The 26,536-nt window shown below is 39.9% G+C and overlaps 1 protein-coding gene across 3 annotated transcripts in view; it reads right to left on the reverse strand.

The window, feature by feature from the left end:
- Positions 1 to 26,536, reverse strand: part of LRP4 (LDL receptor related protein 4) — a 2,374,694-nt gene that overhangs the window by 250,019 nt on the left and 2,098,139 nt on the right. For all 3 annotated transcript variants that reach the window (XM_044082533.1, XM_044082532.1, XM_044082534.1), the window contains exon 32: positions 8,456 to 8,600. In XM_044082533.1, coding sequence (XP_043938468.1) covers positions 8,456 to 8,600 — 145 coding nt within the window. The remainder of the gene's footprint in view (positions 1 to 8,455; positions 8,601 to 26,536) is intronic.

Here is a 26,536-nt window from a genome sequence, read left to right on the forward strand (position 1 = left end):
TATCTAAATTCATTTTTTGAGGGGAGGGGGTCTCCTGCAGTCACACTAAAGTGGAACAAAAGGGGAAAAAAACACTACAAGTGCACTGCCAGCTCACAATTTCCAGCACACTGTAATAAAGCAAACAGCAATATTACTTGTAAATCTAAGAAAACACATCAGCGATCAAGAAACTGTAAACTTTCCTTATTAGTAAAGTTATAACTAGTAAAATGTATTGAAGAATATCATTACAGAAAATGTAATTAGATACATTTTTCTTCAATGACTTGTGACTATATAAACTGAGTTGCTCAAGCTAGCTATTACATGCGCCAACACACACACACACACACACACACACATGCACACACCAAAATGCACTGTTTATGAAGTCCGCTGCAGGTAGCTGGTGCTGTACTGTGTGCAGCCTGACACAGCCTGCTATTGTGCACCGTTTGAAACACTATGAATCATGGACAGCAGGCTTAGTCTGGGAGGTGCATTTATGCAGTCGCCTCACAGCGACTCCACCACATGTGGCTAGTCTGCTGAGATTCACAACATGGCCTGCAATTTAGAGATGTTTTGTGAACTACATAGTGCTGCATATCTTGTTTTATTCTGTGCAACAACTCCTGCACACTACACACCATGTTTATGATCCTAGTCATTCTTAACAGATCAGCTAAAGGTTTTGCATTTTTTTTTATTCCTCTCCATCATCTGTTGGTTCTTGTCCAATGGCTCCCTTTCCCTTTGCTCCATGACCCATTTGTGCCTACCTCAAAGAGAGAGCCATGCACCATCAGTGCTGGCCAAGAGCCTCAAGCAATTTGTTTACTGACTGGAAGGCCTGAATCAGCCAACTTGTTCCTATGAGAGGTGATGTTCAGACAGTCAGAAATGGGCCAGTCTTCTGTATGCAGACGGCTTTCCTCCTAATCCCTTAGAGCTTTTCAGTGCATCTCTACAGAGTTCTGCCAGTGTTGCCTATTATTAGATGTGTGTGCGCCATCAAACATTCTAATGCAATGCACCACTGGGAAGCATATGCACAGCAGGCCCATGCTCTATAAGTGAAGCACACAATGACACTTTTCTGGGTGTCATCCAAGCAGTAAGCTAGAACCATCACCCTCTTCCAACAGTAGGCAAGCTGGCAACAGCCACTCACCTTTCACCTGCCCCAGTTGTCCACTCCAATGGTTATGCTGCTAAATGATCCAGGTGTCAGAGCTTCAACCTTCTGCACGCAAAAGGAAAGTTAAAGTTTTTCCATTTTTTGTAAAGCTGAGGAGAAATAACTTGCTTCTTTTATTTCTGATCTACTACAAGCTTCTCTATAAGCACCAACCTTTCATGTAACAGCTCAAGAAACAGTTTTATGTTATTTTTCCAGGGGGAAATTGAAGACATTTAAAGACTACAGTTTGCTATCAAATAACTAAAACTTGAGAGCACAATTTTGTTCATATTTGTTTTCTGAAAGCTTTTTTTATGTTGCACATAAGAAATTTTACAGAATCCTTGAGGGCACCAAAAGAAACACCAGGTTCTTATTGTAGTCAATAAAAAGGAACTTCTTATTTAAATGTACATACCAACTCCCAACTCTAGATGTTCCAAGAGGCCGAGAGAACAGGACACCCACAAAACTGTGAATGCATGTTCAGTTCCCAAGAAGAAACATTAATGGAAAAGGAAAACAGATGACACAACTGAATACTATACTTTAAGATAATCACTGAACCAAATTTTCCAAGATAACAGCATTTCTAAAATATGTTAAGGGCAGAAAGGCAATCGCTCTTACTATCAAAAACCTCCATTCAGCAACTCCACGTGACACTTTCACACACCCTTACTACATTACTACTTTAAGACACAGGCAAACATATATAAACATTGTTTTCCTTTTCATAAATTACACATCGCATATCTTTTCTTTCGTTATAACTATCAGGCCAACATTACATAATTTGCTCAGTTCCTGCCTTCCCTTAAACCTCCCCTCTTCTCCTCCTCGTTAACATTATCCTGTATGTATTGTTCCCATAAGTGCCATTTATTTCTAGGTAATTTGCTCCTTCGCTGTTCTAAAGATCCATTTACAGTTTTTTTTTCTTTTATAATATTCAATACTTCAGATACAATTGGTTTAGACTTTGATTTCCATTTTCTAGTAATTGCTTTTTTGGCGGCCAAAAGAATTAAACATAACAAGGCTTTACTATGTCTAGGCATTTCAGATCCTTGTCCTAGCTCAAAAGAATCATTTTATTAGTTACAGCCATTTTTTACCAATACGTCTAACAGAGTATTCTGCAGGGAATTTTTCAAATCTGCTAACTCATTACACTCCCAAAAAGGTTATGTTTCTAGTTATCTTTTTCTTTCTCATTACATCTCCAACATTTGCTATCTACCTGACTAAAATTCTTTGAAGACCGTTTGGGGTATAAAAACACTTACGCAAACACTTCCAAGCAAAAATCCTAAATATTCTGGACTTTGCTGCATACTTAGGAGCCATACATATGTCCTCCCCATTGGTCCCTTGTAAATGAGTTTTCCAATCTGTCTTCCTAATATTTTCTAACCTCATCTGATTGATTCTTATAGTTATTATGCAATGTTTTATATGCCCTACTAATTATCATTTTTTAAAAGCTTAATTTCTAAATTTGACTAAAAATTCTACCACAGCAGGTCTTTCACTAGCTTTCTCTTTGCCTGTACACTGATAACAATTCTGGAAGGGAAAGCAGTCTCTAGCCTGCAGTTCAAATGTCTTCTTGGCCTCATCCCACACTACTGTCTTTCCTTCTCTAGTTATTTGCTCCTCAATACATTTGGTCCCTTTGCCAGTTTTCTCCAGCTACTTCCAGACCCTCTTGCCTATTTTCTGTAATCCTACTTGCAGTCATCTCTACTGGCAAAATCTCCTTTCTCCATTCTCACATCACCTGAGTTCTTCGTATACTTGTTGCTACTTTATGAATATAATATTCTGTATGGCTGTGATTATTCTCCTTTAAGTATCTGCAACCAAAATCCCACTCTCTCCTTATTTCCTGAGAGTCCCCCTGCTTCACCATCATCATCCCATTTTACTCTGAATTATAACCTTCTGGTTACTTATATACAAGCTGTAACTGTGTAGCTCTAAAATATCCCTTCAAATCAGGTAATCTTAAACCACCTTGTTCAACTGGAAGGATCAACTTATCCCACTTAACTCTTGCCTCCTTTCTCTCCCAGACAAATTTCTTCAACTCTATTAATATTATTGTCCACAACTTCTCCTTTGGTTGGTAAAAACTATCCCTGAGCAGTATATAAATACAAAGGGACTAAACATTTTCACTGCTTGAATCAAGAGCTTCCAGTTTCTCAGGTTTTGTATCATCTTTTGTTTAGTCTCTTCCCACATATTCTTAGTTGCCATGCCAGAAACCTTTTTAATCCCTAGTCCAAAATCTTATGTCCCATAAATATGGGCACTGCTGAACCAATTCACGTGTGGGTACATAATTTACAGCTATAGCCTTTGTTTCATCTTCACTAATTTTATATCCCAAAAAGACATGAACTGTGTCACAATGTTCCAGAACACGGAGATTCCATTTTCTGGATGTATCAGGTACAAAATAGTATAATCTGCAAATAAGACATCTTTTCTAGATTATCATATCAAGTTTATGTCCTTGAATTTCTGAGTCCCTTATTTTCTTTGCCAATGGCTCTAAATATCAAGCAAATAACGAAGAAGAAATTGGACACCGCTGCCTGGTTCCTCTATTCAGACACGACTTATCAGAGAGAAACCTGTCCATTTTAATTCTTGCCTCCAGTCCTTCATATATCCTACTAATTAACCTTGTTATTGTATCAGGGATTGCAAATGCATTTCTTACTTTCTGCTTCCCTCTGGATTATCGTTGTTCTATTAATGTAGTCAAATGTTTGCCTCCCCTCCACAAAAACACATTTGATCCAGAGCTATCAATTTTGGCAACACCTTTGCCATCCATTTAACTAATATAAATATATAAGCACTTTACAATCATGGTTTAAACTTAAAATGGGTCTATACAATGCCAAGTCTGATGCACATGTGGCACTCATTCCATCCATCAATCCATAATCTCTGTATTTCTTCTGATTCACATTTATAAGATTGCTATAGAAAAAAGCTTAATTTAATCAGAGATGTAGTGAGAATTTTCAAATTTGCATGCAAAGCTGCTGTGTTGCTGCCACATCCCAAAATAACTTACCTTTTCTATGGTATATACCCTAATTTGTAATTACTGCTATAGCATGTACAGTAAAATTGTAACACTAGAATTACATAATTGGACACTTGGTAATGTATCATGCAAACACTATTGTGAACATATTTTTGTATCTGCAGGCTTATCTGTATTTTTTTTTCATTTTGTCTGAAGACTGGGCTTTTAGGTACCTTTGAACCAGCCAAAATGATGTTTCCTCAACAACCTAAAAATATAGTTATGTTTTTTATTACTTAATTAACTTTCAAATTTGCTACATTTCTAATGCCCCTACATCAGTGTACACTGTAATCTAATTTGCTTGTTAAACTCCAAAATGGTTTGGTGGGGAACTGTTTGATGTATCATTTTGTTTTAGACTTGAGGCTTCTGCATCAGTGATGTCAATTTATAGGGACAAAGAGCCCTGTGACAAGGGAATCCTACACTGTGATTTTCCCTTTTCTCCATCTTATAAATGACACCACTGTTTTCCTTCTGTTTTTATCTTTCAGCATAAGTCTGTCTTTTTCAATTACTTTGATTTCATTTTACTGTTATCAGTGACCATATCTGACTTATCTTTAGAGTGTCTCTGATTTTCAGGGACTACCTTGACTTTGCCTCAAAATTTTGCTTTGCACTTCCTAATCCTTTCTAAAACTAATGACTGTGGGAAAAAAAAGTGACAGATTTCATTTAATAAATAAGAATAATTAGAGTTATACACTCCTTTTATTAAAGAAAAATGCTTGTTAAATTCACATTATCGTATTCTGTCAATCATCATATTCTCTAGTTAATAACACTAATATTCTAAGAAGTGTCCTGATTACTTCCAGATTTGTTCCTGATTCTGTAGGTAACAGCTTGAAAGTACATGCCCAACAGAATGGCGCTCATTAGAGACACCCTATGGTGGCCAGCTCTGACAGCATTTTAAGGAACATCAGAAAGTCAATTTTTATACAATAGGTGAGTTGTTTTTCAAATTAAGAAAAGTAGTTCTGTGTCGGACAGGTGATCCGCTGTGGCGATCCCTAACCGGGAAAAGCCGAAAGAAGAAGAAGTTCTGTGTCTTTCTTTCGACTGTCTGAGACTTTTTAAGCTGTTACTTGGGGTGAGATGGTTTGTGATGCAGTCTAACTTAAAATATTTTAGTATCAGTGTACTCATAATTCATGCAATTGATGTTATCAACCCTCCCTCATTCATTAACTTTCCTCAGTCAAACACTGTTTGATTACTCATATACCATTCCAAAACGTTGGAACGCCTTGCATCCAAATATTAGTGATATAAATTCCTTTAAAGGTTTTAAATCCACACTAAAAAAAGACACTTTCTCAGTACTCACATGTGCCTTTGCTCCTTACCTAAAGAGCACTACATCGCTCTACCCCTCATTTTTATTCGATTATCTCTTATGACTCACTCTATTCTTATCTATCATTAGCTTTTCCCCCTTCCTCCCCATCTCTCCTGAACATATTTTCTGTGCATCCTATTCTAACTACACCCACTCCTTCTGATTATTTCCCATTCTCCTATAATTTACTCTACCTAACTTACTTCTCCTTCTCTAATTCCTTATACACACTATTATAATTACCTCGCATTCTCTCCCTTCCTCCTCTTAATCTATTTTTACTTTACATTAATTTTATGCAGGATTTGGCTGTACCACTTCTGTAGAATTTGATTTAGCCGCTAACTAATCTGAAACTTTAGATAGAACATAACAAACTACATTTTTCTGTTATACTTTCAAATATAATCTTTGTAATATCTCAACAAATCTGTTTATATATCCGTAGTGTGTTATACATTTCTATTTGTATTATTTGTTTTTAGCTTTTCTCCCCGTGCCTCCGTTGAAAATAGATTTTTGACCCAATAGAACTTTCCCAGTCACCAAATGTCAACAAATAAATAATAATGTACTACAAAAGGAAATAAATAAATCAAAAATATTCTTCAAGAAGTAATATGCAATTTAAAGAAAATGCTGTGCAAAAATCAAATCCTTTTAGAAAATCTGGAGAATATATATATTTTTTTATTTTAACCAATATTACTGGGTTTGATGAAAGGAAAATGTAAGTAATTTTAATGAGAAAAACTATCTTAAAATATCTTGTACATGTCAACCTTGGTGTTGTACTTAAGGAAAGGAAACGCACTTTTGGGAAGTAAAATTTGGCATTTGGGTTCAGTTGTTTTTTAATCAGCACAGCATGGCTTACATGGCATAAGCCAGGGCATATCCCCTGGCTTTAACCACCACTGGCTAAACAGGATGAATGTAATGGCTATAAAAATCAGCAATAACTAAGCAATTTTCCATTCTTGAAAGGATTATGTGCTGTACTGACCTCAGTGTTAACAGTTTCACAGAGATTGTGAAAAGATACCTGCTCTTGGCCTTATTCTTAGAAATTATGCGCAAGCCAGCATACTTACTGTAAAGTATGTAAGGAATGCACGAGCTGCATACTTACTGTGAAGTATTTAAGGAGCATATGAGGTGCAAAATTACTGTGAAGTATGTAAGGACTGCACGAGCTGCATACTTACTGTGAAGTATTTAAGGAGTGTATGAGGTGCATACTTACTGTGAAGTATGTAAGGAGCGCATGAACTGCATACTTACTGTGAAGTATGTAAGGAGCGCACAAGCTGCATACTTACTATCAAGTATTTAAGGAGCGCACGAGCTACATACTTACTGTGAACTATGTAAGGAGCACTTGAGCTGCATACTTACTGTGAACTATGTAAGGAGGGCATGAGCTGCACACATACTGTGAAGCATCTACAAAGCTCACAAACTCTGTTACACACTTTGTGAAAGCATTCTTATTCATACACCATCTCTGTCTACTGCCATGAAAGCACCACCACTGTGTGTTGCAGACAGGTGTTTGGAGAGCCACATGATAATATGGTAATCCATGTGAGGGACCTATGAAAGTGATCCATGTGAGGGACTTATGAAAGTGACCTTCCCGGCATGGGTCAGAAAGATAGAATTCACACAAGAAGACTGTTCATCTTGAAAAGGTAGATGCGCTGGAAAAAGGGATGTTGAAGGAGATGGTAGTCTCCTACAACATAGCCACTATCGATTTCCAAGCTTCTTCTCCTTTGCCAGAGAATGAAAAACCCACAGCTGACTTAGCCTATCCTTTACAAACACCTCCAACAAGACATCCCAACACAGGAACTGAGAAATAGAATGCTTTTTGAAAAACCTACCTCAACATTTCAGAAGCAGATTTTAATACAACTAATTTCAGTGAGTCTTGAGCTCAAGGGTTATGAGGGAGATTAAAAAAAACAGGAAATCGTTCATATTCTTTCCTTAAATGTAACCATGATGACATGTTTCAACAGTGGTCTAGGAAGGAGCAGAAGTGTATCTTTTCTGTCAGTGCCTTCGCAAGAGTCAATAATAAGAGGCACAAACAACCCTGTCACAAGCTGGAGTATTGTTTCAGTCGTGACCTCTCTTGGCAGGAGAAGTGGTAAAAGGACCCAGATCTACATTTCATTGCACTGCTTTTTGTAAATGAAGAGAGAGATGCCTTGCACTTTTGCCACAAACTGTAATGCTTACAACACAACAGACATTTTCCATTATGTTGAGTCTTAAGTATATTCACCATTTTTCTTTTGTTTCTCAGTAAGTGCCCTTTACAAAAAAACTGGTCCAGGAGAGTCTTTTCTTCCAATATTAAACAGTAACAATAAATTCTTCTCAGACCTTAACATTACGGTCTTCATTTCAGATGAAAATAAAATACATTTCCTGTTTGCCCCACATAAAATAAGGACCTGCTCAGCTCTGAAAAAACATAGAAGGAAATACTATATAGCAAGAGTAAATTAAATCAGATGAATTTAACTTTGTACGTAGCACGAAACAACTGGAAAGTAAGGTGAGTACAGTTAGTGCTCATAGTGGGGAGGCCTAAGAACCACAAATGACTGATGAATAAGCAGTCTCAAATAGTATACCTGAATATTTCCACAACAACTTCACTTTTTCCTGTGAAATAGGTTTTGTTGTTCTGTTTGCTATATCATCCACTTCTTAAATTGCAATTTTATGGTCTGCTACAGAAATCCTGCTTTACCTTCCCTCATCCATTTTCACCTGAAATGCTCTTACCCATTAGTTTCAAGGCTCTCACCTGTTTGCCGCTGGGGAGAAATCACAATGATATCCATCAGGCCCTCTACATTGGCAAGGATAGTTTCCTTGTTCCGTCCATTATACTTTTCAACTCGCTGAATGGATTTGGTTTGCCAGTCTGTCCAGTAAATCCACCGATCATGCTGTTAATGAGTAGCACAAATAAATTACAAGAAAGATGGATTTACAGCACAAATTTACTGCATTAAATACTTCAGCTACAAAAACAGACTTTATAAAAACATTAACGCAACACAGTCAAACACTGGCTACAGTAAGACTTCCTTAAAAACAATTCAAAGCACCAACTGCTTTTTGAATGCGGAGCCTGTAGCTTTAATTTAGTAGCCACTTGATTATAAAAATCTGAAAAGACGCACATGGCATTTCATTTAATACTACTGGTCTTTTGTAACAAATTCTCGAACAGTATCATTTACCTGGTAAACTTCCCAATCAGCTACAAAGCCTCAAAAAAGTTGAGCATTTTACCAAACATTTACTTTAGTGATACTACTGATGTTAGGTATTGTTAGCGCATAATAATATAACATCCTGGATCTATGGTGAATTCAGTTCCAGTGCAAACATACAACTCAGAATAACTTCATGTGCTGCAGAGAACAGTGACCCACTGTATCCAATAATAAAACTGCTGACATTTTTTTGTAATAAAATGCCTTTTTTCAGAATTAATTATAGATTTTAGGAAAAATGGAAAAACTGGATGAATTACCAGCTCCTGAGCCAATAAACTTCCATTCATGCACAAAGCAAGTGATACTTTAAATATGAGAGACACACTACAACACAATCTCTACATGCAGATCTAGATCATGGTTAAATGGGGCACTAGGCAGAGCAAGGGACTGCCAATCCACCCTGTAGCCATAGCAATTATCCAATCACTTGGTTGTCTCTCCCCTATTACAACAAAAAAGCTATTCAAATTTGTCAGTGTAGACACTACATTCTTTTTTACTTTTACAATAATCACAGATTTGTATTTCATTTAAAAAGAATAGTTGTGTAAGAACTTACCATAACCTTAGATGTCCTTCTCTTCTGTGTTGCAGTATTCATAACAGTAGGGAGTTGCTGCTTGCAGCGCCACCGTCCGGCCAATATATCAAAGTCTTAGTCCAGGATAGTACTTGTGACGTCGGTTACCAAGGCCATAAACCGACATTAGGTATAAAAGTGACATCTGCACGTACCCTTATCAGAATAGTTTTGCCACATACAGTAGTGCCTATGAGGTTTGACCAGGAAGATCCTAATATTAGACCCTTAGACTTACATGACAGGCCAGTCCCAGGGCAGTAGGATGGCTGTATAGGTAGAGACCAGGGGGGATGATGGCAATGTGCCCTCAGAAGATACCTGAGATAGATTTTGGAAAGAGACCGGGGGTAGGTGGGTGGGACTGAATAGTGCAACATAGAAGAAAAGGACATCATTCTATGTCCTTCTATTCTCATGCTGCAGTATTCATAACAGTAGGGAGAGTACCAGAGCTTTAAGTATGAACCAGGGAGGAGGAAGGGTTCCTGTGGTAAAGGAGACTCTGTAGGATAGTCTTGGCAAATCCTGTTTTAGCACGGGATGCTATGTCCAGCTTGTAGTGTTTGGTGAAGGTGTGTACTGAGGTCCAAGTAGCTGCTTCTAAAATAGAAGAGGAGTCTATGCCTTTGAAAAAGACAGTAGAGGAAGCAGCTGCTCTGGTAGAGTGAGGTTCAATATTGCCCTGTAAGGACTTCCCATGGCGGGGGTAGCACAAGGAAGTGGACTTGGAGATCCAAGAGGCAATGGTTTGCTTAGATACTGCTTTCCCTAGGGCTCTGAGGTGGAAATAAACAAATAACTGATTTGACTTCCTGACATCTTTGGTTTTGTCTACGTAGTATAAAATTTGTCTGTGTACATCCAGGGAATGTAGGATCCTTTCTGAGGCATTTTGTGGATGAGGATAAAAAACTAGTAGGTTAATGGATTGATTCAAGGAGAGTTCAATAACTACCTTGGGCATGTATAAGGGGTTATTACTGAGGCCCACCCTGTCCTTCTGGAAAACAAGGTAGGGGGATGTGGCCATCAGGGCTTGGATCTCTGACACCCTCCTGGCGGAGGTGAAAGCAACTAGTAGGACTGTTTCAAAGGTGCAAAGTTTCAAAGAAACAGAATGTGCTGGTTCAAAGGGGGGCAAGGTTAACTTTTCTAATACAAAGTTTAGGTCCCACGTGGGAAGTATGGGTTTCCATGGGGATTTGATATGGAGGACTCCCTTTAGAAAGAGTTTGACTTCCAGTCTGGATGCCAGAGGTAAAACAACAGCAAACCAATAAGTATTCCAATGCAGCTCCAAGTGATGGCCAGTTAAAAAAACTCCAGCACTAATATGGACTAGTTTAAAAATGTTTAATTCAGATGAAAAAATAAAATAAAATAAAATACATTAACAGCGTAAACCACTAAGCGCTTTCACCTGAAAGGAAGTCAGGCATCATCAGAGTGTTGAAACAGTTTGTTAACCAACCAGCTAATATAAGTTCAAAAAATCCCGCCCTTTGTAACAAACCTATCAGTAAAAAGTACTGACTCAATGTCATTAATGTCAGAACCCTTTTGAAAAAAGAAAGAAGAAAAACACACAGCGCAACCTGTTCTTAAAACACCCTTACTAATTTCAAAAAATAAATAATATTTAAGTTCTATTTATGAGTATTTATGTATACACATAATTCATCAATTCTTTTCAAACACAGTCCATAAACTAAATAGGTAAATAAAATATTATATTATATTAAATATCCCTGACAATGATAGAAATGGTAATTTTAAGATTATATTAGAGATGAGGGAGACCTTGTGACAACTGAGATTAAATGCATCCAAACCCCCAGGTATAAATGAGTATATTTCTATGGCAAGTATTTTCAAACATAGATCTTTTTTTATATAAATTATATATATATATATATATATATATATATATATATATATATATATATATATATATTATTTATATATTTTTTTTCTTTCTATATAGACACATAAATACTTTTTATATAGGTTTATTATCTATATAGTTGAATTAATTACTATTTATTCATTTATTTATATTTAATATCTATTTATTCATTAATTATTTAATATAATATAATATTTTGTTTACCTATTTAGTTTATGGACTGTGTTTGAAAAGAATTGATGAATTATGTGTATACATAAATACTTATAAATAGAAATTAAATATTATTTATCTTTTGAAATTAGTAAGGGCGTTTTAAGAACAGGTTGCGCTGTGTGTTTTTCTTCTTTTTTTCAAAAGGGTTTTGACATTAATGACATCGAGTCAGTACTTTTTACTGATAGGTTTGTTACAAAGGGCGGGATTTTTTGAGCTTATATTAGCTGGTTGGTTAACAAACTGTTTCAACACTCTGATGATGCCTGACTTCCTTTCAGGTGAAAGCGCTTAGTGGTTTACGCTGTTAATGTATTTTATTTTATTTTTTCATCTGAATTAAACGTTTTTAAACTAGTCCATATTAGCGCTGGAGTTTTTTTAACTGGCCATCACTTGGAGCTGCATTGGAATACTTATTGAATGCCAGAGGTGGTGAAATGGGCAGACAGGCAGAGATGGCCGACAAATGGACTTTGGTAGAAGAATATGTTAGTCATAATTGGAGAAGCTCACACAAGTAGGATAGGACCCTTGGAATGGGGGTAGTGAGGGCGTCCTGGTTGTTCCTATGACACCAACTGGAGAATCTGAGCCACTTAGCTACATAGTTTCTCCTAGTGCTAGGTTTTCTGGCCTCCTGCAGTACATTGAGTACGTCCTCTGAACAAAGGTTTCTGTAGGGGATCAGAATTCTATCACTCATAAGCTCAGTTTTAGGTTGTTCACCTGTGGGTGTAGCAGGGACTCCTTGTGCTAGACAGCAGGGTAACCTGTGGTGATTGTCCTTGGCTAGAGAAAATAGGAGAGGAAACCAATGCTGTCTTGGCCAAAAGGGAGTCACCAGTAGGATTTTTGGTTTGTCCTTCTGAAATTTTATGAGGACTTTCTGGATTAGAGTGAAGGGGAGTGGGGGAGGCATGCAGGAACATCCCCCCACTCATGAAAAAGAGAAGCTGTCCACTTTGCAAGCTTGTGGATGTTGGTTCCTTGTGCAGAGGTTGGGCATCTGCCTGTTGACTGGGGAGGGGAAACAGGTCTGCTTATGGAATACCCCACCTATGTATCAAGGTCTAGGAAAACTTCTCTCAGAAGCATCCATTCGTGAGAGGGGGCTGAGGCTCTCCTAGTGCGTCTGCCATAACATTCTGTTCTGAGGGGATAAACATGGCTAATGACCCTGAAGGAATCGGTAGATTCCAAATCTGGATGGCCAGGCTGCATAGTGGGTAGGACCTGGTCCCCCCTTGCTTGTTTATGTACCATAGGACAGTCATATTGTCTGTGATTACTTTTAGGGTTCCTGGCAGGATAGAGGGCTTGAAAGTTCGAAGGGCTAACAGCAGGCCTCTCATTTCCTTGATGCTGATGTGGTCTTTTACCCTTAGAGAAGACCATTTTCCTTGTACTGAGAAGTGTTGTTGATTTGTTTGTAACACTGCACCCCAGCCCAGATCTGAAGCATTTGTGGACAGCTGTTGTAGCAGTGCTGGGATTTGAAGGTGGGTCCCCAAGTTGGTCTGCATTGCAGATACCCACCACTGGATCTTCTTTTTTAGGCATAGGAGTAGTGGAAGTGGGGAATCCAAGGGCTGGGAATGTTGGGTCCATAGGTTTTTTTTAACACCCACAACATTTTGCGCATGTGGAGTCTTGCCAAAGGGAGCATGGGTACAAGAGATGTCATGTGACCTAACAATCTCAGGAATTCCCGAGCTGTCAGGACAGTATGGGTAAGGATCCGACTGTAGAACAGAGTTCCTGAATGCTTTGGTCTGGGATGAAGGCCTTCATGCAGTCTGTGCGGAGTCTGCATCCTAGGAAAATCATGTCCTGTGAGGGGGTCAGGTGAGATTTTTCTATGTTTGTCATGAATCCCAGAAGCGAGAGGGCGTTTGACACCTGCTGTAGATGAAGTTGTATGGTGGTCTTGATGCAGGATGAGTAAGTAGTCTAGGTATGGGTATATTTGTATACCCTGGGTCCTGCAATGGGCAATGAAGGGGGCCAGACACTTTGTAAACACTCTTGGGACACTAGATAGACCAAAAGACAATGCAGAGAACTGAAAATGACAGGAGGCTACTGAAAATCTGAGGAACTTCCTGTAATCTGGACGAATGGGGATGTACAGGTAGGCATCCTTGAGATAAAGAGCTACCATGAACGCCTGGGAGGAGATTAAAGGCAAGAGTAGAGGTAAGGTGAACATTTTGAAACTGGGTATGTGGAGGAAGAGGTTGAGAAAGGATAGATCCAGGATAGGTCTCCAAGGGCCCTCTTTCCTTGGTACCAGGAACATTCTGGAATAGAAACCTGTGTTCCTTTGAGGGGTGGGCACCGGTTCCATGTTGCCTCGATTTAAGCGTTGATGAATGATGGGGGGAACAAGTGGATTTCTTTTTTTGGTGGTTGAAGAATCCCTTGGAAAGTTGGGAGCATCCACCAAGCCATGTAAAATCCTCTCTGGATGATTTAGAGGACCCATTGTTCTGTTGTTAATCTCCACCAGGAGGGAAGGGAGAGGGTGAGTCAAAGGGATAAGGGTGTTGCTGGATGCAGAAGGGGTGAGTCACAGTGGAGGAGGCCTGGGTTGCTCAAGCTGACTCCAAAAGGGCGTGGTAGAGGATCTGGAGAGAAATCTGGGAGTAGAAGTTTTTCTCGACTGTCTACATCCCTTTGATTATGGTGCTGAATGGAAGGATTGCCTTCTAACAAAGGAGGGCTTCTGAGGATAATTCCTATGATACCTAGGAATAGGGGACATCAGAAGGTGTTTGAGGTTTTGTAACTCTCCACCCTTCTCCTGAAGGGATTTTAGAAGTTCAGCAGAGGCTTGTCCAAAAAAGGCCTTACTGTCTAAGGGTGCATCCAGGTGCCTCGTTTGAACATCCATGGGGAGGGGCTGTAGCCGTACCCAGGAGTAAAGTCGAAGCACTGATCCAGAAGCAGCAACATCATAGCTGCACTTAATGGAGGTCCTGGTCACTTGGGAAGCTGTGAATAAAAGTGAATTTAGTTGTGTTCTGATAGGGGAATCCTGATCCTCAGACAGAAGAGTGGAGGCTTTTGAAATGGTGTCAAGTACATACCTTACCATGTGGGTTTGGTAGTTCAGGGCCCAAATGGCCAGAGTGGAGGAGGTATATACTTTTTACCTGCCCTATCCATAAAGTTGCTTTCTTTATCAGTTGGATAAAGAGCATTAGAAGGTAGTTGTCTGGATGTCCTGCAGTAACAGCTATAACAGCTGGGTCTGCAGGAGGGTTCTTGTAAAGGAACTGTGCGTCTTGGGGGACCCTGTAAAAACGATCAGGTCATTTAGCTGCTGGGAGTTGGGAGTCAGGAGACTGTGAAGCAGCTAGGAAGGCATCCTGAAAAGCAGGCAGTAAGGGAGGTACAGCTGAGGGAGATGACTGTTCCATCTGCAAAAGGTCAAAGTACCTTTTCTTGGATTCTGAAACCTCAGGGGCCTGCTACTTAAAATATTCCCTCACAAGGGAAATAGTAACCCCAAAGCTGCATTCTTCTCCTGGGGATTCAGGAGAAATAGAGTCCTCCCTCTTCTGGAGTAATGAATTCCTTGGGGGATTCAATTTGTGTTTCATATGATAAGGACTCCTCAAAAAATTAATAATCTTCCTCACACACATGGATTGGTTGAGGAGTGAGAGTAGGGGGAAGTTGCTGTGATTGTAATGCCTGAAAGGCCTTAAACAGACTTTGCGAGAAAGATTCCCAGCCTGGCATCTGTGGTGGTTCAGAGTGCCTGGATTTCTGTTCCCTTTTCAAGGGGGTTGTAGGAGCAGTCATAAGAGAAGTGGATGTTGGCCTAGCATGAATAGGAGGAGCAGGGGGTTCTGAGAATGCGAGCCGTGGTTCCCCTCCGCCATCAGACTCTGATGGCTGAATTACCTCAGTGGATGTACCGTCGGTATCCCACACCCCCCGGCTTCCATTAAGGTTCCTGGGCCTGCCTTGGAAACCATCGTATGAACGGACTCCCAGTCTTCAATCACCTTGAGAGCCTAATAGGATGCCTGAAGTGCAGCCTGGGATTCAGGCCTAACTTTTTTCACCTTCTTCCTAGGCAGCTCGTCGGAAGGGCTTACTCCTCCCTCCATGCCTAACACCAAGCGCCTAAGTCATTGGTTTTCAAGATAAAGATTCAAAGCCACTAAATGGCTACGTAGCATCTTGGGACAAACGGCTTGCAGATTGAACAGGATGTATGGTTGTGGCCCTCGCCTAGACAAAACACACTTATCTTGTGTGTCCTTGAGGAATTTGTCTCCCAAAAGCACACTTCCTTTTCCTAGCTGACATGTAAGTCTAACTGTAAGCAAAATAATTAAGAAACCCTCAACGGGCACTTATCTGTAATGGTCCAAAATGGTTGTCAGGTCTTTAACGAAATGGAATGCAGTCGTTTGAAGAAATGCAATGCAGAAGCGCGATGTACAACTGGAAGTGGCAAACAGGCGTCCGATGATCACTGCGGCAGAAAAATTCTGATGAGGGTACGTGTAGATGTCACTTTGATACCTAATGTCGGTTTATGGCCCTGGTAACTGACATCACACGTACCCTCCTGGACTAAGACTTTGGTATACTGGCCGGACGGTGGCACTGCAAGCAGCAACTCCCTACTGTTATGAATACTGCAACATCAGAATAGAAGGACATCTGTTATTTCACATTTTAAAGCAAAAACATAGAACCATTGTCTACACAAAACAAAACAGTCTCACATTAAAAGCAGACTTAGCAAGAGCAACAATAAACTTGTTTTCCTCTGAAATTCACATTTACTGAAAATACATCTGGCAACCCATTAGGTTACAAGAGACATGCTAGGATTCATAGTCAAGTGAAATAGCAGCGTACAGTCAAGGACTATTTAGCAGTTATGTGAAGGGGTGCAGGAATTCAAAGTACAAATAAGTAATGCATTTATTAGGTTCATAGGTTCATACAATAGTACTAAGCTAACTGCCCTTGCGAGACATTTTAAGCCTAGCCAATTATCCCTTGTGAGACTCAAACCCTGCATCCTGTGTTTGTAAGGCAAGCACCTTAACCAGTAGGCCACCCTCTCACCCGCTTGAGACATCCCAATGGATGCAAGTGGCCTTTTTCAGGGTCAGCATAGGATCATTGTTTGGTGAAGTAACTTAGTTACACAATAAACAAATTAAGGCTGGAGGAATCAAACCCTGCACTACAGAAGCAGCTCATTAACAGCTCATAGTCTTACTCATTTGTACTAAGTACCAGACAGACTGCTGTAGCCCAATGAAGTGCATTGCACACTCATGTGCCTGCAAAAAATAAGCTACATTAAAAATGTACTCAGAGTTAAAATATTAACATTAAACTTGTACGCTTCATGCTGATCAGTTTATTCACAAACAAATAAAAAAATGGACTGTCAAACGTCAACAAAACAAGGAAACCAATGACCATAACAAACGAACATGGCTCATATGATGATGTTCTCCATTTACTTCAACTGATTCCTTCCATTACTACTGTGTGGGATGCAGGAACGAAGTATTTACAAAAGCACGCACACAAAAAAACATCAATTACAGCCACTTCTATAACTGTGCAACTCATATATATCTACTCAAGATTGAGTGAATGCATGACTGCACAGCTCATATATCTGCTTGAGACTGAGTGAATGATTAAATTCACAAACAGGGCAGAAATGCACCTCAGCTTGCTGCTGTCAGGATCATACAGCTGAACCCAGTACAACTCCTTTCCTTTCCTCTCTCTCAACTTTTTAGCTCAAGAACCAAAAAGAGAGACCCAAAAATCAGAAAGAGAATTTAAATACTTCTCTTATATACTTAGAAAGTTGTAAAACTAACAAGCTTTATTTACATCAGAAAAGGCTTACCAATTTAAAGTCTGAAACTCAAGTACTCCTGTTATTCTTTACTGACTGCAATTTAGAAAATGTAAGAAAACATTTTGCTCAGTCAGGCAATCATTGTAGAGGGTTAAAGTTGTGAGCTGTATTCTACAGTACACAGTTTAATTCCTTCAGCCCTAGTTTGCATACTGTGTGACTCTGGGCATGTCACTAAGCCAGACAGTGCTACTTTAATGTACTTTCTAAGACAAACTATGAAACTCTCCCATAATGTACAAGGACACAAAACTTTTGGAGAAGGACAGAGAGAGAGAGAGAGAGAGAGAGAGAGAGAGAGAGGCACAAACCATATATGTGCTTGCTCACCTCCAGAGGCTTTTGTTATCATTTGCTTTCAAAAGTGCTGCCATAAAACATCTCCAGTCATGCTCCCTTTCCATTCTTCCTTCCCAAATCAGAACTGGCCTGTAGTCACATTCCCTTTCAATCCCTAAATCCCTGATATAACAAATAGTGGCAGTTGCTACCCAAATTAGTTGTACTGCAAAAAGACCTCACTTCTGCTCTGCAATAAGACTGTTTCTCAGAATGGAGCTCCAGGAAATTTCTCCTTACTGGCTCAAATCTGAGCCAATGAAAGAGACTGGTGAATTGGAGATGTCACACGCAGAGCAGCTATAGAGCTAGGCTTTTTTTTTTTTTTTTTTTTTTTAATGTTTTAAGGCTGAGCCAGGCCCCCAAGCCAGCACCATGCCCTGGCAGTTGCCTAGATCATATTTTGCTGGATATGGCCCTGACTACAAGGTGTTTAAGAAAGTAATGTTCCCGTTTAAATTAATACAGTCTTCAGCAAATTAAAGCCAATCTATAAGTACAGCCAACATAAACTGATGTAATCCTCATTTAAACAAGTGTCACAGATCAACAGTTACTAAAATGGGAAAATACAGAGTTTTGGATAACCTGTTTATGCAACAGTGTCTACTAAACTACACAAAGATTCACGTCTGTGAACACACACACATACCCGCATATTATAATAATATCCACTTGTTAACCAGGTAGGACACATATACCCACACATATCTTTTTCAGGGATGATGCAGGAAAAATGTCTGGTTAAGTGACATACTCAAGGTCACACAGTAGACAAATCGTGCACCACAAGAACTTTGTTCACAGCTTAACCTCTACACCAAGTGCCAGACATACAAGTGTGTTCTACAACTGGAGTGCATCTATGAATCTGTGTTAGAGGACTGTCGAGTCAAAGGCACTTTGTTCTCAGGAAGCTTCAGATTATTACAATGTTAGATCAATTTTCCATTGAGTGTTGTTTATATACTATGTATAACATGTTGTGTGTTCTTAACAATGACACTCCCCCTATTTGTCGCTTTACAACTTCAAGAACTGAAATTGCAGATTATGAATGTCTGAAAAATAAACAAGTAAAAACAGCAAATTTTGAAACTCATTATTACACTATTTAAATATCTCATACACCCCACATCATTGCTACTTAAATATACCAGTTGGATTACCACAACCCTCAGACTAAGAAAACATTCCCCCTCATTTGCTTGCACCTGTAGGTCTTTCTTTTTTATTACAGTTATGGTCCTCAGATTTTCAGCATGTACTCTACTTATGCCAATGCACAGCTAACAAAATCTCTACCGCCATCTTTCAAAAAACACTACAGAGGCTTGGGTCATACCTCTAAACTGTCCCTGATCTTGTCTCACATTCTTGCCTTATCCCTAATAAAATACTTGACTTTGTGGTAACTCAGAGGATTATACTCACAAACTGAGGCGAGGCATTAGTTTCATTCTTACTGTTCAGAAATAACTGCTGATGCAAAACCTGTTGTTCTATTAACCTGTAAGTCAATTAGAGTAATATTTAAAAAGTATCCCAGATTGTGGGCCTTTGCCCCCCACCCCCCCCCCCCCCAAGTGCTCTTGACTTGTCCTGGATTCTTAAGCAAAGATGTTCAATTCTATGGCTTAGAGACAGAACAAAACTGCAAAGTGATGCAGTACATCACTGCCTGGTGAAGTAAAGAGTACATCAAATGCATTATGAACAACTGAGGCTGGCTCCATCTTTTAAAAGGTATAGAACCTACAGGCACTCTGCAAAACCTGTGGTAGGTTAGCATCCACACTTCCATTCCCCAGCCTAATGAATATGCACTGAAAGCAGCCTAAATGTCAGTCCTGAACTCACTCCCTTGATCTCGCTAAACAAACAAAAGCAGGAGTAAACTGCCTGCACATACTGATCTGTACACACAATATTACCTAAATGTCAGTCCTGAACTCACTCCCTTGATCTCGCTAAACAAACAAAAGCAGAAGTAAACTGCCTGCACATACTGATCTGTACACACAATATTACCTAAATGTCAGTCCTGAACTCACTCCCTTGATCTCGCTTAAACAAACAAAAGCAGGAGTAAACTGCCTGCACATACTGATCTGTACACACAATATTACCTAAATGTCAGTCCTGAACTCACTCCCTTGATCTCGCTAAACAAACAAAAGCAGGAGTAAACTGCCTGCACATACTGATCTGTACACACAATATTACCTAAATGTCAGTCCTGAACTCACTCCCTTGATCTCGCTTAAACAAACAAAAGCAGGAGTAAACTGCCTGCACATACTGATCTGTACACACAATATTACCTAAATGTCAGTCCTGAACTCACTCCCTTGATCTCGCTAAACAAACAAAAGCAGGAGTAAACTGCCTGCACATACTGATCTGTACACACAATATTACCTAAATGTCAGTCCTGAACTCACTCCCTTGATCTCGCTAAACAAACAAAAGCAGGAGTAAACTGCCTGCACATACTGATCTGTACACACAATATTACCTAAATGTCAGTCCTGAACTCACTCCCTTGATCTCGCTAAACAAACAAAAGCAGGAGTAAACTGCCTGCACATACTGATCTGTACACACAATATTATACTCGCACAGTTTGCCGGGGGGTGGGGTGGGGTGGGTTATCCATGTTCAAAAATGCTTACTTTGCTGTTTCTTTTGTTTTGGTTAATTTTTTCAGCTATTTGTTCAGGATGTATGGGGTTTGCAATGTGGGTGATCATGCATTAATAGTACATGTTTAGAAGAACAGATGTGGTTTCCCACTGTAAACTATCTTTTTCTGTTTAATGATGTCGTCTTTTTTTGTTTAAATTCTTTATTTTGTAATTGTAAATCTGCTTTTGCCAAGTCTTATGATATAATACTTATTAATATTAAAGATGATGCCATTACTAATGCACCAGGTATGCATTTTGCATAGATAGTTTTCATCAAAGAATTATGTTATGCAGTTTGCAATCAGCATACCTGGCTATTCACACCCCATTTCCCAGTTCTGTATCTGACAACAGTCCATGAAGTGGGTCAAATATACACCACACAGCCCTACAGGACATGAACAGTAACCTCCAACTTAGCAGGCAGTAATAACTAGCCTGACTTGCATCTTGTTACTTAAACTGTGTTTTTTCCACTGATTTATATATGGATGAACATTAAATGCTTCTAATTTGTCTATTACTCCCTCATATGGAAAAATGATGGATGCCTCAGTGAGATGAGAGTAGGTCACATGCCATTTCAATCCTTGATTGGCTGCTGTTGTTACCTCTTTTAAGAGCATCACAGAATGCAACATCTCCCCTTGACAAACCCATACTGTGCAACAGCTAACAGAAACAGGTCCCCTTTGTTTCTGAATGTGATCAAATGTAACTGTCTCAAATATTTGTATGAAATATTAGTTAAGTGGATGGGTCTGAAGCTGATCACTCAACTTTGTGAATGTCATATCAGGGATGTGTCCACATGCTAGTATTTTGTTAAACATGACAGAGGGAGTTACGTTACCTTTTCCCTGATTCTTTAAAGGTATGACATCTGGTCCCATGCAACCCGATTTTTTAATTTTATTTACAGCAGTAATATTAGCTGTAGTTACTTAATGTCTCCCATTGTTTCTACAGCACTCTAACAAGTTCTGATTTATTGTGAAGGCTGTGCAAAAACTGTCTGCAAGTACATTCAAAGTATTCTGTGGGTACTTAACTACTCTTTCACTAACATGTTGCATTTACAATTTTTCATTTTCTGCTTTCAGATATAATTAAAGTATAGCCTAGCAACACAAAAGTTTAAAAAAAATGACCAGTTAATAAGCTGCTTCCTATGGTTAAGGGTTTGATTCGGTCATCCTCAATTTGCTTACTGCACAGCTTTGAGCAAGTCTCTTTAACCAGACGTGTTTTGGGACAACTGACAAATTGGGATAGGCTCTTCAATGCTCTTCTTGATAGTAAAACTTCGTAACTAACAATGAATGAAAATACCTTACTGTTTTATTCAACTTGTTAGATCACGCCGAGTTCACAGTTAGAGTTGCCGAAATTAATAAGAAAAGTATTTATTTTAATCACCCTTCTCCTCCTTTATTCCCCACTCAATATTCGAAAGGTAGACCCACCTAGCATAATCATCAATATAGGATCACGTGAACTGTTCTTGGAAATACATTAAAGATCTTCGAAAGTATACAACTAACTACAAAGAACTGAAAACGGCGAGGAAAAGAATTTGTCTCAAAAGCAGCATCTGTCAGTGGAACCCTCCCAAGCTTCCCTACTTCACTACAGGCAACTCAGTTGTGCACTGAGCAGCATTGCCACACTTATCAACCACAGCCTTCAACAGAACAGTCACCTTTGTTAGTCCTGGTGCAAAAACTGGTCACACCAGCCCACTCCCTTCACTAACAGTACATGCAGTATAAACCTGCTATAATGGATGGGCCGTTTCCCATAATTTTACCAACCGGCCTGATTGACATGGGTATCCAGAGGCAATGTAGTAACTGCCTCATGTATACTGACAACCACTTATCCTATGTGAGAGATGTAATTATACTTTGAAACTGGAATCAATTGTCTCATGTAACAAACCGAACATCAAACAGGTTGTTAGCACACACACCACCTCTCACACAAAATAAGGTCACGACACACAAACCCACATACGTGGAGGGACTCACTAGAAACCTACCAAAAGATCAGAGACCTCCTAAACATAAACCACTTGCACTCTGCTATGCAAATAGAAACCACTACACATAACACATACACCAGTGTCTCAGCAAATAAGCCCCTGAGGCAAAACAGCTCAAAACCTAATGTCTTGGGTCATAGGCAACTCCATAGTGAGACACACAGATGTCCCCCCTTGCCAAGCTGGACAAGGAGAAGGTCAAGGTCAGGTGCCTGTCAGGTGCCAGGATCCATCAAATCACACATGCACTTAAGTTACTCAACAAAGTTACTCAACAAATATCACTATTACTGTCATAGTCCATGTTGGGGTGAATGACTTGAGACATACCCCTCTTGACTATATGAAGAGACATGATTGAAGTCTCAAGATTGTGTGTCCCAGGCAGGTATGACCCTAATCCTAAGCAGCATTCTACCTTCACCCAGGATGATGCCACAATAAAAACTAAAAATGATTGACTTCAACAACTGGCTTAGCCTGTGATGTCAGTCCAGGGGGATCTGGTATTTGTCAGCCTATGAAGACATGTTCAACAGACTACACTTCTTTGCTACAGATGGTCTGCACCTGTCTACCCTAGGCTTTCTGATGCTGGCAAAGGTTCTTGCCCCTCCCCAGTGCCTTTTTTAGGCAATGTCAAAACAACAACATTTCCAACATTAAAAAAATAAAAACAAAAGTCTACGAAACAAATTCAAGTCTCTGTTGCTTAATGCTAGGAGTCTAAACATGAAACTACACTCCCTGGAAGCACTCCTCACCTTAGAAGATGCGGACGTCTGTGCAATCAAAGACACACAGTTCAAGGTCGTGGAGAGCACCCCAGCTGTGGAAGGCTACAATGTCTTCTTCATGTTCAGACCTCAAAATGAGTGTGAAAGAACCAAAGGGGGAGGGTGTATCCATCTTTATTAAAGCAAAGTACACCTTGAGACTGGTCAAACAGTACAACTCTCTTGAACTACTCCATGTCCAAAGAAAAGCACACCACCTACCTGGACTTACTGGAGTTACTTGCCATCCAGCTCAACACCTTAGCCATGGGAGATTCCATCGACTGGGAGACATACATGAGCATAAACATGCTCGCCCAGCAGTTCCTGGACTTTGCCAATACATATGCTCTGGAACTGATAGTATGCACCCCCCCCCACAAGAGTATCAAATGCCCTAGACATATTATTCACCAAGATGGGGGTGTCACTGCATTCCTCCCTGGTAAGGTCAGACCATCAATCAGTCTCATTTGTAGTAACTATTGGATCTGTCACCACCACAGAAGCTAAAAAACTTTTCCAAAGCAAACTACAGACTACTAACAGATGGCATAAAAAGTTTTACACCCCTCTCAATCACAAACAATGACTCCTATGCCACAGGTGTACACAGATATTCTGTATAAACACTTAAGCAACTGCATAGACTCAACTGTACCTGACCGGATTAAAGCCAGGTCCTCTTGAAAAAACAAGCTACCCTGCTGGACTGCAGAACAAGATGGAAATGACTCAGTAGAGGAAGAATTCCCTCCATAGCTCGAACAAGAAAATCAGAAATTTTGTAAAGTCCTCTAAAGCAAATTCTGAAGCTAAAATAGCATCTTCAGCTAAGGATAATCATAAGGCATTCTTTAACTACGTCCAGAATCTAAAAGGGAATGCCCAGCTATGTGATAAACTGGTGGTAGATGGTACCACTCATACTATACCACAGAAAATTGCCAACCTGCTAGCTGACAGACATGGCACAGATTTTACCCCCCTGTCCCCACCAGCCATACCCCAAAGCATACCTGATACCAGTCCTCTCCCCAATATCTCTAGATATCAGGTCATATCTGCGCTCTCCAAGGCCAAAAACACGGCTTCAGTGGGACCAGATAACATACCAGGTGGCTTATTAAGCAGTCTAAAATATGACCTAGCAGACCCACTTAGCATTCTTGTTAACCATAGCCTGAGATGTGGTTTTGTTCCAGCAGAGTGGAGAACAGCAACAGTAATCTCCTTGCACAAAGGGGGGGGGCCTCAACCGACCCTGAAACTATAGATCCATAAGTCTAACCAGCCTCATCTGCAAGGCCACGGAAAGAATCATAAAGGACCTTATCAACAATGACAGATGACCTTCAATTTCTAGACCCAACCCAGTTTGGCTTAAGGGTCGATCATGATTATTAAACCAAGTAGACTTGTTCGAGAAAGTCACCAAAGTCCTGAATCAAGGTAAGACTGTGCATACTGCCTATCTTGACCTAGCCAAGGCTTTCGACACAATCCTTCACTCAAGTATCACTGACAAAGTCTCGCAGTTGGGGATTAACCCTTAAATCACTAGATGGTTAGCCAAGTGACTCGCCAATAGAACACATACTGCCAAAGTTGGTGACTCCACCTCTACCTGTAAACCCATCACCAGTAGCATACCACAAGGATCTGTGCTGGGGCCTGTACTGTTTGGAATCAATTTCTTGGAAGTCCAGGCTAAAATAGATGGCCTTTGGCTTACCAAGTTCATAGATGACTGCAAACTGGGTGCAATCACAAAGTCCCCCAACTATGTTAACATATTACAAGAGAGGCTAACGTAGACAAACAACTGCTACCAAAGACATGGTCTAAAACAAAACACAAAAAAGTGCATTATTATCCCCTTTGGCAAAGTGGAATTCCATGCTAATTACAATACTGACAGCACCCCCCCCCCAAGTTCAAACCCAGTGGTGTGAGATCTGGGAATGCAAGTAGATAGCGATCTTAACTTTGACCACCAAGTTTCCACAGTGGTAAGGAAAGCCTTCTATGTTGAGCATCTCATAAGTGGATTGCATCCAGGTCTAAGGATGTTATAACCCCACTGTACTCAACCCTCATCAGACCATTAATAGAGTACAATGCTCCCTTCTGCATGTACCTCACCAGACACTTGCAGCAGCTGGAGAGACCACAGAGGCTTCTCACCAAGAAAATACAGGGCCTCCAAACCATGACTTATAGACTGAAAGCCTTGTCACTGTACTCTGTATCATACAGGCTGCTGAGAGGTGACTTGTGCCTAGTCTACGGTGAAGTCTCTTACCTGTACTAATGGAAATGATGCACATCCACAAGTCAACTGGCACAAAAGTCACTCGCTCTAGGGATCTTAACCTAGCTTGTGACATTAACAGATCATGCTAAAAAGACAGATACATCTCACAGAGATTGCCTCTACTCTGGAATAAACTCCCAATTCACATGAATCAGAGCTCCTCACTGATTCTATTCAAGTGCAACCTAGACAAATGGATGGGACAGCGCAAATTCACCTTGGAGGTGGCACCCATGTCCCTCATGGACAGGGGCAATCGGTGTTGATCATAGACTCGCTCTGCGAATTACTTCCATCAAATCAAGGACAACTGAGGTAACTTGGGATTAAACACAGCTATGCTTGTAAGGGCTCTAGGACCACTAGCCTAGTAACCTCCTATGAACCTATGAAAAAGAAAGATGGACAAGTGTTTTCATGCAAAGGGCCCCTCAGAAGATCGGTATCACATGCAGCTTTATGTACTTCTGTTTATAAGTAGCCACCTGGTGGTGTAAAACTGGCTCTAGATGATTGTCACTATTGAAGTGACACCCTGGCCCAATGTGCAAAAATGGGAAAAGGGACTGTGGGTGGATGGATGGATTTGGGGTATTCAGGTATAGTTCAGAAGCTGCATACTATACATATTGCTTTCAGAATGTTTTGCCAAGTTGTCTAAACTCTAGTTTGCCTTAATATTCAGTTTCTACTGCTTTGTTGACATGCTTCCTTTCCTTTTCTCAAGTTCTTCTATTAGATCTCTTAGCAATTCCAGCTCATACCTATAAATAAAGGCTTTCCTAAATTCTCTTATTTTTATAGGA

The sequence above is a fragment of the Protopterus annectens genome, chromosome 9.part0 (genome assembly GCF_019279795.1).
Source record: "Protopterus annectens isolate FY-2018-M chromosome 9.part0, PAN1.0, whole genome shotgun sequence".
NCBI classification, from domain to species: Eukaryota; Metazoa; Chordata; order Ceratodontiformes; family Protopteridae; genus Protopterus; species Protopterus annectens.